We start from the raw sequence: 14,254 nt of genomic DNA, 5'->3' as shown, positions 1-14,254 counted from the left end.
TTCATCTATACCTACTCCCCTCGCTGCTAACAATGTTCAGCGAGTAAATGGAGCTACCTATGCTGCTATTGCAGCGGGTAGAAATCAACGTAACCAACGTAATTCTAATGGAAATTTTGACAATTTTGACTTAGGAAGCATAACTGCCCCTAAAATGGAATTTTTACAGAATTCATTAATTGACATGATTTCTGATATGCTTAAATCTAACTCCATGTTTGATGCTATTCAAACTGGAGTAAAATTTGCTAATAATATTGTCAAGACTTTAAAATTCAGTAATGCATTTTAAAGCTTTAAATATTTTAAATTGGAATGCTCGCTCTCTTAAAGATAATGAAGACGAGCTATTTAACTTTTTGAGAGTTCATAACGTGCATATTGCCGTTATAACTGAAACGTTCCTTAAACCTGACCATAAGGTTAAGAAGGACTCAAATTATTTAATTTATAGAAATGATCGTCTTGATGGACCCTGTGGTGGCGTTGCCATCATTGTTCATAGACGAATCAAACATAAAATTCTTTCTTCATTTGAAACAAAAGTTTTTGAAACTTTGGGAGTTTCTGTTGAAACAAAATTTGGACAACTTACGTTTATAGCTGCCTATTTGCCATTCCACTGCGTAGGCCAGCAAAAGAATTTTCTCAAGGGTGACCTCTAGAAACTTACCCGTCATAGGTCTAAATTCTTCATTATTGGTGATTTTATTGCAAAACACCGCTCATGGAATAATGCTCAAAGCATTTCCAATGGTAGTATTCTGTTTGATGATTGTTCTGCAGGTTATACACTATTCAATATCCAAACAGTCCAACATGCTTTTCTTTTGCAAGAAATCCCTCCACTATTGATTTGGTCTTAACTGATTCATGTCAACTTTGTAGCCAATTGGTTACCCATGTTGACTTGGTTCTGATCACCTTCCAGTAACTTTTGAAATATCCTAAGAAATAATTTGTAATCCCAACAGCTCTATTTTCAATTACCATAGGGATTGGGAGCAATATCGAACATTTATGGAATATAACTTCGATCCAAACATTCCTTTGCAAACCAAAGATGAAATTTATGAATCTCTGACTACTTCTATAGTTGAAGCAAGAACTGATTCAACAATAATATATAATATATAATAATAGACGACGATCTTCAGCTCTTGATCCGTCTTAAAAATGTCCGTAGGAGACAATATCAAAGAACACGCGATCCTGCCATGAAAGTTATCTGGCGGGATTTACAAAAACAAATTAAAAAACGATTATCTGCCCTGAGGAACAAAACTTTTGAAAATAATGTTTCTAAATTAGACCCGAGTTCCAAACCCTTTGGGAACCTCACAAAAAATTTGAAAAAACCTCAGAAGCCAATTCCAGCGCTTAAAGAAGGTGATAAATGGTAAAATTTGGATCACAAATTTGGAAAAAGCTCAGAAACTTGCTAAGCAATTCGAGAGTTCCCATAATTTCAGTTTGGGTCTTACTAGTCCTATTGAGAATCAGGTTGCTCGGGATTATCGGAATATTTTCTCTCGAGAAAATATTTTTGATGATTCCTGGAGGACTGATTTGGTAAGGTCTATAACTAAAAAGTTTCAAAATATGAAAGCTCCAGGTGATGATGGAATTTTCTATAACCTCATCAAAAAACTCCCAGAGAGTACTTTGTCTTTCTTGGTAAAATTATTTAACAGATGTTTCCATTTGGCATACTTTCCTGATAAATGGAAAAATGCAAAAGTTGTTCCAATTTTGAAGCCGGATAAAAATCCAGCTGAAGCTTCTAGCTACCGCCCAATAAGTTTGCTTTCTTCAATAAGTAAACTTTTTGAATAGAATGATGCTTCACATCAATACGAACTCAATTTTTAAAGATAAGCAGTTTGGATTTCGCCATGGGCATTCAACTACTCATCAACTCTTAAGAGTTACCAATTTAATTCGTTCAAACAAATCTGAAGGCCACTCAACTGGAGTTGCTCTTCTAGACATAGAAAAAGCATTCGACAGTGTTTGGCATGAAGGTTTGATGGCTAAATTGAAAAAGTTTAATTTTCCACTTTACATTATGAAATTAGTTCAAAATTATTTAACTGACAGAACTCTGCAGGTTATCAAAATTCCAAATCTAATCGACTACCTGTTAGAGCAGGAGTTCCTCAGGGTAGCATTCTTGGGCTTATATTGTATAACATTTTCACCTCGGACCACCCTGATTTGCCTCAGGGTTGCCACAAATCTTTGTTCGCTGATGACACAGGCATTTCCGCTAAAGGAAGAAGTCTTCGTGTTATTTGCAGCAGACTGCAGAAAAGTTTAGATATTTTCTCTTCTTATTTACAAAAAATGGAAGATTTCTCCCAACGCTTCCAAAACTCAACTTATAATATTTCCACATAAGCCTAGAGCTTCGTTTTTGAAACCTAGTAGTAGTCACATAGTCCCTATGTACGGAGTTCCAATTTCCTGGTCAAACCAAGTGAAATATCTTGGATTAATACTTGACCAAAAATTAACTTTTGAAGATCACATTGAGGGCATTCAAGCCAAATGTAACAAATATATAAAATGTTTGTATCCTCTTATAAACAGGAAATCCAAACTTTGCCTGACGAATAAACTTCTAATATTTAAACAAGTTTTTAGACCGGCCATGCTTTACGCTGTGCCAATATGGTCTTGTTGTTGCACTACTAGGAAAAAAGCACTTCAAAGGATTCAGAACAAAGTTCTGAAAATGATTTTGAGATTGCCTCCCTGGTACAGTACTACCGAAGTACATAGAATTTCGAATGTTGAGACTTTAGAACAAATGTCCAACAAAATAATTAATAATTTCAGGCAAAAATCGTTGCAATCCTCAATTGCAACGATTAATTCCCTTTATACTTAGATAAGATTTAGTTTTAGTTTTTAGTTTTAAGATATCAATTGTTATACTGACATGCAGGTTAAAAAACCTGTTTAAAATACTGAATTGCCAAGACATGAACAATGTAAAAACACATAGATATATATCATAACAATTAAGGCTGGTACGTTACTGCAGTAACTGGAGCACCTAGGTTAAAATGAAATGTAATTTATTTTGAATTTGGAACAAATAAAGAGTTAAAAAAAAAAGATGAAACTCGGCTCCAATTTATATGGATTTCTTTCATTTCACCACGGAAATCATAAATCAGCTCTTTTCATATGGCATTCTTGTCTGCTGTTTGACATCCATACATGGTGAAACAAAAAGTTGGTTTTCCATAGAGAATTACTATTGCGGCGGTGTACGTCAATCCATTTTTGTTTTCGTCATGTGACGTTATCTGCCACCTTGCCAGGGACTTGGGTACATCCTTCATCCTTTGATAGCTCTAATGTTTATTAGAAAAAAAATGTAATTATTTTCAATACTGCTGTGTAGAAAGCATAACTATCCGGCTTGAACCTTTGAAATTAATTTCAGAAGTAACATAAAGATAAAACCTAAATGTATACTCCCGTGGCCTGCAATCTTCTTCTTCTTCTTCTTCTTCTTCTTCGCATTTCAAGCTTATTGCGTATCGCATATTAGCTTATTGCGTGCTCTCAACTTAGTGTTCGAGTTCGAGATGCACTTCCACAGTTATTAATTGAGAGCTTTCGATGCCTGTACCATTTTTGCATTTGTATAATTGTGTGGCAAGTCCAATCATACTTCTATGTCCTGGGAAGTCGAGAAATTTTCCAACCCGAAAAATTCCTAGACCGGACCGGGAATTGAACCCAGCCACCTCTAGCATGGTCTTGCTTTGTAGCTGCGCCTTTACCGACTGAGCTAAGGGAGGCTTGCAATCAGTATGCACATTTTGTCGGTAGCATCACAGAGAACAGACATCCAAGTCAAATTCCTAAAGTGTGTAAGAAATTTAACTGCTATATTGAGTAGACATTTGAAACTAGCAATATAGTGGTCCATCGACGTCGATGCCCGGCAGACGTCATCTTAACATAAATGTCAAAATTGTTGTGAGCAAAACATTTGTTTAAAACCGATCAAAACATTGACCGCAAGTGCGAGTTTTATTGGAGTGCAAATAAACAAGGTGTTACCAAGCGAAAATCCAGGAAAAACACAGGAGATATTCTTTTAACATGGAGTCCAAGTGCTTGCAACGAAAAAGTTATGTTCCGACCACTTCCCCCGGAGGCTTTTTGAATTCCTGGAAGAACGGATGCAGGGTAAGCAGTGTTCAAATCTTACCACATTTGACCACACAACTCGATTGATTTCTGTTGTTTTGTCTTGATTGTTTTGAACTGATTTGACAGTTCATTTGAATACACGGTCAATAAGGTCAACCCAAATTTTAGTTCAGTTTACTCATTAATCGCACAAAGTGATAACTCGAGTCGCAACATTCCGTATGGAGGCGCTAGTAGTATTTTAATTTGAATTCTTACACATCATTTTTCGAAAAATTTGTTTAAGCTTGGATGTCTGTTCTCTGTGGTAGCATTTCGAAAATAGGTTTTTGTTCGTTTAATTTAACTGACAGAACCCCAATCTAATCTAATCTAAGCCAGTTCTTGAAAGCATCCTGGAAAATGATATACACTACCGGTCATAAGTAAAGACTCGCTTGAAAAAGTATTGCAACACTCATGTTGAATATTGCGTCATCTTGAAAAGTTTAGCATCACCCAAAAATAATGTGAATACGTGGGGTGATGCTAAACTCTTCAAGGTGATACAATATTCAATATGAGTGTTGCAATACTTTTTCAAGCGAGTCCTTACTTATGACCGGTAGTGTATATACCTACATCATTTTTCTTGTCTATGTGATATATGTTTCACATTAAAGATGCGTCACACATATCAAAACGGCCAGGCCTATTGTGCAGCATTTAAGGGGCAAGATGATTCAGAAAACATCGGGCCTGTTTAAATCGAAAATTAAAACACTATGCTTCAGAATCCAATAAACGGATGAAATGTGGACATCTCGTACCGTACGTTCCGCTTTGGTAATTATATGATTGGTTGGTCATTGGAAGCATCAAAGCTAGAAAAGCGATGCTCCATTTTCTTCTGACGGTTGGGGCATGAGCACTTACTCTTGTCCTAGCCTTTTATGGCTATGGCTATAGCGCCATTACTTGCATTCTGAAAAGAGAAGAGGGAAAGGAAAAGGAGAAGGACAAAGGGAAATGGATTATGTGAAATCTATGAACAAAATTTTTGATTTAAAATATACAATATAGAAATTCATAACGGCGCGGTAGTCACTACCCGAGTCTTCTCACTATTATCAAGTCATAAAAAGTAACAAGGACTGAAATTTGATCCTTTGATTACTGGAAAATGCTGATTCCCTAGTTTGAAGTTGTCACGACTAGGGTTCGGTGGTAGATCTTATACCAGTTACGCACCACAAAAAGGTGATTTCCTTACGTTACTGGTTTGAAAAGATAAAAATTTACAAAATGGTGCGAACTCACCAAGTTCAGCCAATTGAACCTGAAGGCTGGCCGACATGTGTTGACGTTTAAGTCCACATTGTAGAAGAAGCTTGAAGAAGATCAACATGAACTAGTCCGGTTTATGGTAGTTGCGCGGAATGTCTTCTTCACATCCCGTAACCCTATTAGTTTTTTTTATATCTAGAAATTCGAATAAGTTCAAGTCTCAGAATCGTTCTTAAAGCTAAAAAATTCGTAGCGTTGCGTTTGCATCGGAGTAATTCATAGATTGCATACTGGTAACTGTCATGTATCTACTTTAGCGTTCTTATTCTAATTGCTTAAGGAAAACTATTTAAGAATGAATAGCTTTCCATTCAGAATTCAGAACAGGACAAGCATGACAATAGCCATTGCTGGCCAGCCCCATCTTCTCCGTTACAGGGAAAGCAAGGATATTGTTGGTGTACCATCTACTTAACGAGATGCCAGTGACTCACCGACACCTCCATATATGCTATGGAGTTGGGTCAAGATTCGCTTAAGCAGGCGATGCCGAGCTTCTCCATTTAAACCCTGGGAAATAATTTGGTAAAGTTTTTATGAAGACTAATAGAATTATAATGCAAACAAATGAAATAAAAAGGAAGGATCTCACCCGAATGATCTGTAACTAGCCCGCCTCTTCGTGATTCTTAAGATCAATTGTTCTCGCAAGCTCCTTCTCCTCGATCCTGATAATAACAAAATCAGTTTTCTCTTGCTCTGGCCTCGGAAAGAAGTGCATCGGAATAAACGCACCGTCATTGCAGCATTGTCGATGAACCTCCAGATGTTGGCTCACGATCCCCGTTCCGATCAGCTCTAACTGTTCCACTGTCAGATTCAAACATTCCAATACACAAAAAACATGTTCGCAAGAGACTTCACAATTTGTTAAACACGGGAGCAAAATTCAAACACGTCACTTCTTCAGCGCGACCTACTTCGATCTCCTAATTTAACTGACAGAACCCAAGCCATCAAAACTTCCTCAAAGTACCAAGGCTGCAAAATGCGTGTCGATTCATGGTTGACATGGTTGGTTATCAACAATGCAATGATTAATCGTTATGATTCAGCCACCATTCGAAAGGTATGGCTATTTACTTTCATTTAGAAATGGTAGAAACGCGAAATGGAAAAACATTTTGCTCGGGAATTGTCCCGAGCAAAATGCGTATCGATTCATGTTGACATGACTGGTTCTCGTCAATTTGGTTATCAAATTTAAAGATTGAGCCACTATTTGAAAGCCAAGACTATCTGCTTTTGAACGCAACAGACAGGGAACCTATAGACCTGTGGTTTACCACTCGGGACGGAAAAAGCCGTGACAGGTGGCTGTGTGGAAATCCGGATTCACAGATTTTCTCTAAATTTCATACAATTTCGAGCATAGAGGAAATTTGCCATCACCATATCAATTCTGCTACCGGGTGACCAGGAAACGGTCGTTTGGAAATCCAGAATCACCGGTAAAATGGTCAATTCCCAAAACTAAAAGTAGACCTAGACATCCGCGTTTTTTTCTAATTTGCCTGAAAAAAGATGTTCTAAGTCAATATTTTAACACTTTGGCGATATTGTTTTTAAAATCAGTTTTATCAAAATTCTCTGAGGCGAGAAGAGATGCAATTTAACGTAATCTACCTTCACACATACCACCATTGTCCCACTATCGACGATGGGTTTTTCTGCATTCGAACACCGAAATGAATGTAATGAATTAATTTTCATACCAGCTCTGTTCACCATGGCATACATATTGACGGCTATTATCTCGGCGCCCACCTTAATTACCGTTCTGCAATGTTAAGTGAAGCATTAAGCAACGGTTTTTTGCTTTACAAATTTCAATAATTTAATTTGACAATGAATAATGAAATGGAGGTTTAATAGCTACCTTTGTTGATAATTGGAAAATGATGAAAACCATCAATTATGTACCCTCGCAGAAATTTTACTTTTCGCATCAAACAAACAAAAACCCATTAGACACGTGCATCGCTCGATTCTGAGATATACCTCATTTAATTCGTTTCAATTCTGTTTTCCATCCCCCCTCGCCCCCACCAACAGGTACCGACGACGAGGTGCAAGAATTCGACTACCTGGACGCGTGGGGTCCCCGGTTCGACAAACTGGCCAACATGTACGGTGACCACCATCCGACCGAGCTTGATGAGCTGAATTAAGTGCGGAGAAAAAACAGTCTACAGTCCAGCTAGTCATTCAGTCAGTCAGTCAGTCAGTCAGTCGTGCGCACATTTGCAGAAGAAACAAACCTAAATCGAATGGCCATCAAAATATCATCACCGCCAACGGGCGTCTGTTCCTTTGAAAGAGACTGCCCCCTTCCTACACCGAACAAAAAGGAAACAGACGACTGCTGCAGTGGCCCCCCGGACCGAAGGCAGGTTAGGTGATAGAAAGTTATTTTTCAACAGGTTTTCAGTTGATTTTTATCGATCAGACGAAGAAAGGCTATGATGATAATGATGATTCAAACAAGCGAGGAATAGCGCAAGTGGGAGACAAGGAAGCTATACCAAAGTTTAATTATTAATGCTGATGAGGGAAGTTGAGACGGTTTTGGAGAGGCGGGGAGAAAGTGTGGAGGGATGCAATGAATAATGATCAAGGAGATTTTTTTGAATGAGACAAACTTCAACAAGGGCGTGGGGTTAAAGTTTGCATCACCTTGCCCGGGTGTGATGAACAAGACGATGCAAGTTCCAAGAGAATAAAGTGCTCGGAAAAGGAAATCTTTCTCTGCTCCTCGTCCTCTCCTACAAAAGGGGGGTGTTCGCAATTTTCCTTCGCGGGTAAAACACAAGAAAGAAAGGAAACGTGCTCGTTTTGAGCGCTGACTATTATTCCGATGATTCAACTACATATACTTATATCAACGAGTTTTTAATGAGTGAAGTTCTCGTTCGGGATTTTTTTTTTCGGTGGAATTTACAAACAAGAAAGAGAGAAACGCTCATATACACTAACAGTTATACAACACTCGTAAACAGGACAGACACTCACATACATGCACACATACACAGTTATACACGCAGTTGAACCAGGATTGAAACACGGAACAAATCTAGGGAGTAGTAGTTTATTAGAGATCTTTTCTTAAACAACAACCGAAACAATCGAGAGAATGGAAGTACCTTTCAGTGAGTCAACATTTTTTTTTTGTTTCATGTTCAAACACATACACGTAAGCATCAGTAGGAATTTTGTTGTTTTAGTTTATTAGAACGAATCATTCAGATTTATCTTTGATTTTAACCGAATCAAACACAATACGCTGTTCCTGTTTTTCGTCTTAAGTAAGTGGAAGTTTTTTAGTAGGAAAAACTGAATCGAAATATTGTTTTTATAAAACATCGTAAGCCTAGAAACTAACACAGATACAGACCTATACAACAACTACAAAGAAAAGCGGACGATCGTGAAAAACGCTCTTAAATTTTAGAAAGTTCAAGATCGATGACTTTTTTGTTCCCTATGCGATCTTGGAAAAGTGTATTTGAACCCACACTGATTTTCACACAAAAGCACGAAAACGAAAACTCGTAAACTTAACGATTAGTGTATTGTCAGCAAAACCACTCTAAGCTAAGTAAATCAAATATACAGCAAATAATGTGGGTTTAAGGTAAAACAAAATCCAACGGCCGAAAATTGCTGCGAAATTTTGTGCGGTAGCAAACCAAAAAAAAAATCTTATACTGTGTGGGCGAAAACAGAGAAATTAAGTCAGTAATAAGTCGTGGCAGAACACTTGAGTGTTTTTAAGGTAAATTTATTTATGTCGTAAGCTAATATTAACGAGAAATGATATTGTACATCCAAAGACTGTAAACGTTTGTTCTTAAAACTTTTCGTTTTTATGTGATTAATTTTCGAATTTTAATGCACATAGCGTATCATGCGAATTCCCAAAACCAAAAAAAATGCTAATGTTGAAAGTCATGTTTCTGACTCATTACATCGATTATAAGGTATTTATTTTGTTCTTTATTGTTACTACCGGATAACTATCACAAACACACTGACACAAACAAAGCATGAACCCGTTTTCATCACTCACAATACCTTATTAGACAATTCACACCCCAGAAAGAAGGAAACACACATACACACAACCACACTCGTGAGGGATAATTCTCGACAAAACAACAAAAGAACGAAAAAACTGAATCTGTATTATTGAACAATATTATTACTATCTTAGGTGAAAAGGACAAAAGCAAACGATATTACTTAGTACGCTCATTAATCTAGGAAAGATATTTAATCAATCGCCATGACAAGAATAGGAAACAATGGAATCCATTTTTAACCATTACCCATGCATACAAACTTTGATCGATTTGTTTTTCATTTCGCGAGTAGCATTTAAAACGTATTGACGAAAAATACTCTCAATCGTTTCTACTGTTTTTTCCACTCACTTATACACATTCATCAACGCGATCATCATCGAAAATCCAAACAGCCACACATACATTCACATATCCCGTCATTCACGCGATTCCCACACTCACACAACAGGTTAAAATTCAAATACTACACTCACAATCCCATCCCAGTAGCCATTGCCAGAAAACGTCACTCTCGAACAAACCAAAACAAACCAACACTGCGCGAAATAGAGGAAGACCCGTTAGTTAATTGAAAATCTATCTTTTTTAATAAGAAAAACAGAGAAAACACTGCGCATTAACTTAATACGAGATACTGAAGCAGACGACAACGTTAACTCTTTCGATTATGAAGGGCTAAGTGTAATCGTTTAAAGCGCAAGATAATAGCACTAAATTCCTAAAGAAATAAAAAAAAACTGATAAAACAAAACTCAACCTACTGTCGCACCAGCGACACTAACATCCACACAAAAAGCAAATTCACACATTTTAGATGAAATTCAGAAATCGAGAATAATGAACAAACCAAAAAAAAACTGGTGTTACATACATAGAAACCGTGCAACAACCAAAATCCTAGTGTAAATATAGTGTTGTAATAAGTGATTGATGAGAAGGCGTAAGATGAAAAAAAAACAGACGACAGATGGCGAAATATGATATTTGAAGAAGCTGTATTTGAAGACTACCGAGTAATTTTTCTAACCCGTCTGAGGAAAAATTATAATGATAAAAAGACGAAATAAGTAAACAGAAAAAGATGAAGAAGTGCAGATTAAAAACAAATGTTACTTAGAGACAAATTTTAGAAAGATCTAAAGCAAACATGAGAGAAAACTAAATCGAAACTAAACAACCACACATACACACACACACACACACTCACACACACACTCAAACACTAACACAAAATGAAAAGAAAACAAACAACAACAAAACAAAATCGACGACGTTCAATTATGGTTTAGAACAAAGAAAAAACAATGCTAAATAAAGGAACATACCTTTGGAGGTCAATGCTCCGATGGATGGATGAAATTGAAATCGGTTGTATTTCTTTTTTCTTTTGTTAAACGATCCGAAATAACCTTGACAGTTTTAGTTTATATGCTGTAGCTCATTGCAAGTTGGTCCTATTTGGACAATATAGAGAGTATCTAAAGAAATTTTTAACAATGCACACATATTTTCATGATAAACTTAACAGAAACATTCTACCAGGATATATCCACGTTTGATTATATGATTTTTTGACAGTAGTTGAAAAAAAAAACTACTCAAAACCAAGGAATCAAAAATATCTCCAAATGACAAAATGACAAGCGATCAACGAACCGAATGATAACGCTATGTCAGAAGTGAAAAGCAATAATGATATAATCTTCTTCCATCTTTTTCATGACAAGCAGCCCGTGCGACACAACTCACTCGGGGCGGTAGAAGGAAACGAGCAAATTGTTGGCAAGCTGCTTCACGAAGTAAAGCCGAACATAATACACGTGTGTTAATGGGAATTTGTTTGTTATGTCTTTTTTCGGTTCATATCAACATAGCTTGATCCGTGTATATTGCAACAAAGCAGGCAAGCAATATATCATTATCCCTCTATCACTCGGATCGAGCTATGTTACAGAATGAGTTTGTCATGGTAGTCGTAGCAACCGTTTGTCTGTATCGTTGGGTGCTTTATGTGTTTGGATTCGCTGCTCAAAACAGAAACTCTTTATCAATTCTAATAAGAAATTTTACACATTTTCCAAATCTGAAATATTATTTAGATGTTACTTTTTATTTTTGTTTTCAGTTACAGTTCAAATTTGTCGAAAAACAGGCAAAAACCGTCGTAATGTCACATAAAATATGTCAACAGCTTTGTTCAGAAAAGCATGGAAAATGACCAAAATTTAATGTCCCATAATTTGAACAAATTTAGTTGCAAGGGAATGTCAGTTCTCTGTCTTTAACATTTTGTGAATAGAGCATGGGCTCTTCCCTCCACTGATTGGGGCAGTCTTCAGTTGGATGGCTTGTTTTTCGATCGATTGTTGTAACCGGCCAGTCTAAGGAGTTTCCTGGATATTAAGTAAGGTGGCTTATGCGCCACTCCTTTCGGAGACCACCTACCAGTTGATGAATTGCCCGGCCGATGAAACCCTCAGAGAAGGGTCTAATTACTCCCAAAAGTGGAAGGGGTAACAAGCTGACAAAGTCTCGCCAAAGACCTAATTGCGGATACGACCCGAAAGTCATGGAAAAGGTAAGTCTACAGCAGTGGTACTCAGGTGAAGGCATGTTACGGACCATATTACTAGTTTCTGTGTAAAGCGAGGGTCATTCTTTGTTTTTCTATTTGCTAGATGTTTTTCTATTTGTAGCACAGACCTAACTGGTCCATATTCGAGTTGCTAGATGTTTCAATCCTATTTTTTTTTTGTGATGACAAATTATTTTGACATTTTTGTACCGTCAACTTTTCCTAGCTCGTCATACTGTTACACATCGGGCTAGGAATGCAATCTAGCAAAAATAATATCTCCAAAACGAAGCATTTCCGCGACTTCGTGTCTTGGGTAAAGTTTCTTATCATAATAAGGACCATCTATTGACATAAACAAATAGTTCAAAACTATTCCGCAAATATGGCACCACAATCGAGCTGTTTTTCTCTCACGTTTTGACTTCTTCAGAAGACTTGTTTATTTTATCAAGATAAATAACTTTACCCAATCCGTCAAGTCTTCAAAACGCCATTTCAATGCATTAAAAAAAGTTATTGAAAAAAAAACATGTTCCACTAAAATGTAGAAATCTTCAAAACACCAAAATATACCTCTCTCAAATCGCCAGAGACGAACCAGCCCAAGGCTGAAAGTCTCTTTAATAAAAAAACCTCTCTCAAATTTTGATATTTTGATTATCGAGTATTGCTTAACTATTGCTGAAAATGTCAAGTTCCGATTTTTTGCGCTTTGGGAGATATAAAAGTTCAATATCTTTGAAGCTTAAACCAGTATGTTTCTTTACAAAAGTTATTAATTTAATGCATTTGCATAAGAGACAAATATAATATTACATGGTTGTTAGTAAAAAAAACCGAATCAGAATGAAAAAAAAACATATTTTCAACATTTTTTTTAACTCCATATAACTCAGAACCAGTAGGCTGTGGAAATCTTACGTCTTCAAAAGAGTTGTTTATTTAGTCAAGATAAACAGCTTTGTACAAGACATAAAGTCTCCAAAACGTCAGAGAAAAAAAGTTAGATTGTGCGGTCATCTTTGCGGAAGAGTTTTGAACTAATTGTTTATGTTAATAGATGGTCCTTGTCAGCGGCGCCGGTGGTGTAGTTGTAAGCGTGATTACCTCTTACCCCAGCAGGCCTGAGTTTAAACCCAGTCGGTGCCGCCGGGATGTTCTGAGGCATAACATCTCTGATCATTCTTTCCTTCGGACCATTGGTGCTCAGCACGGAAAACAAATCGAAGGAAAAAAAATTATCCTTATTATGATGAGAAACTTTGCCAAAAACACCAAGTCACGTAAATGCTTTTCGTATATCACTTGTTGAAACAATTATCTGAATAGTAATAAAAGTAACAAACTTGTCTTAGTTACAGATCCTAGCAACATTGAGATTGCCCAGTCGGGACTGCATGAGTGCCTTATCATTCTGGACCAGAGATGCCAGATTTACAGACATGTCTGTGAATTTACAGACTAATTTTTCACAGACATTTTTTTCGTTATAGACATTTACAGACTTTTTAGTTTTTTTCACAGATATTTACAGACTTTTGTGATAAAGGGAAAATTTCTAAATTTATTTGGCTACACTGTTTTACATCTTTAATCAAATTACACGATGCATTCAAATCGTTTTCATACGATTTGATGGTTTATTTGGATACGTCAACTCACATTGGCCGGTCTACAACTTTACTATCTATAGTCACTGTCACCAGAAAAGTGAATGAAACCGAGAGGGACGAAAGTCCCAGATTTATTCAAATTTTGCCAAAAATTACTCCTTTTTATGGAATTCATCCGATATAATCGTACTTAAATCTCTAAAAACAAATAATATCGATTTTTATCGGTCACATCTCTCATATCGGGTCACATCTCTATACAGTGTGTCTCAGAATAGGTGTCACCTTTTTTCACTCTTGGTTTATTTCAACTGGGTAATTTTTACAGTGAAATTGATTATACCCATTTTGAGTGTATCCTTTTGACAGTCTATCGCTGAAGATAAATAAGCGACTCCGTTGTTTATATTTATCAGCCAACATGGAAGCCATACGCGAGCAAGTTGTGAAATTACATTTGAAAATTTTTAGACCTT

The 14,254-nt window shown here is 36.6% G+C and overlaps 1 protein-coding gene across 7 annotated transcripts in view; it reads left to right on the top strand.

Annotated features, from left to right (window-relative positions):
* CadN (Cadherin-N) overlaps positions 1-10,952 on the top strand; it is a 478,164-nt gene extending 467,212 nt beyond the window's left edge. For all 7 annotated transcript variants that reach the window (XM_065224397.1, XM_065224398.1, XM_065224396.1 and 4 more), the window contains one exon: positions 7,558-10,952. In XM_065224397.1, coding sequence (XP_065080469.1) covers positions 7,558-7,673 — 116 coding nt within the window. In that variant the 3' untranslated portion in view covers positions 7,674-10,952. The remainder of the gene's footprint in view (positions 1-7,557) is intronic.
* The last annotated feature ends 3,302 nt before the right edge of the window (positions 10,953-14,254 follow it).

The sequence above is a fragment of the Ochlerotatus camptorhynchus genome, unplaced genomic scaffold (assembly GCF_037179485.1).
Source record: "Ochlerotatus camptorhynchus isolate MF236.1 unplaced genomic scaffold, CSIRO-AGI_Acam_v1.1 ptg000211l, whole genome shotgun sequence".
In the NCBI taxonomy this organism is placed as follows: domain Eukaryota; kingdom Metazoa; phylum Arthropoda; class Insecta; order Diptera; family Culicidae; genus Ochlerotatus; species Ochlerotatus camptorhynchus.
This window is presented reverse-complemented; position numbering and strand designations above follow the sequence as displayed.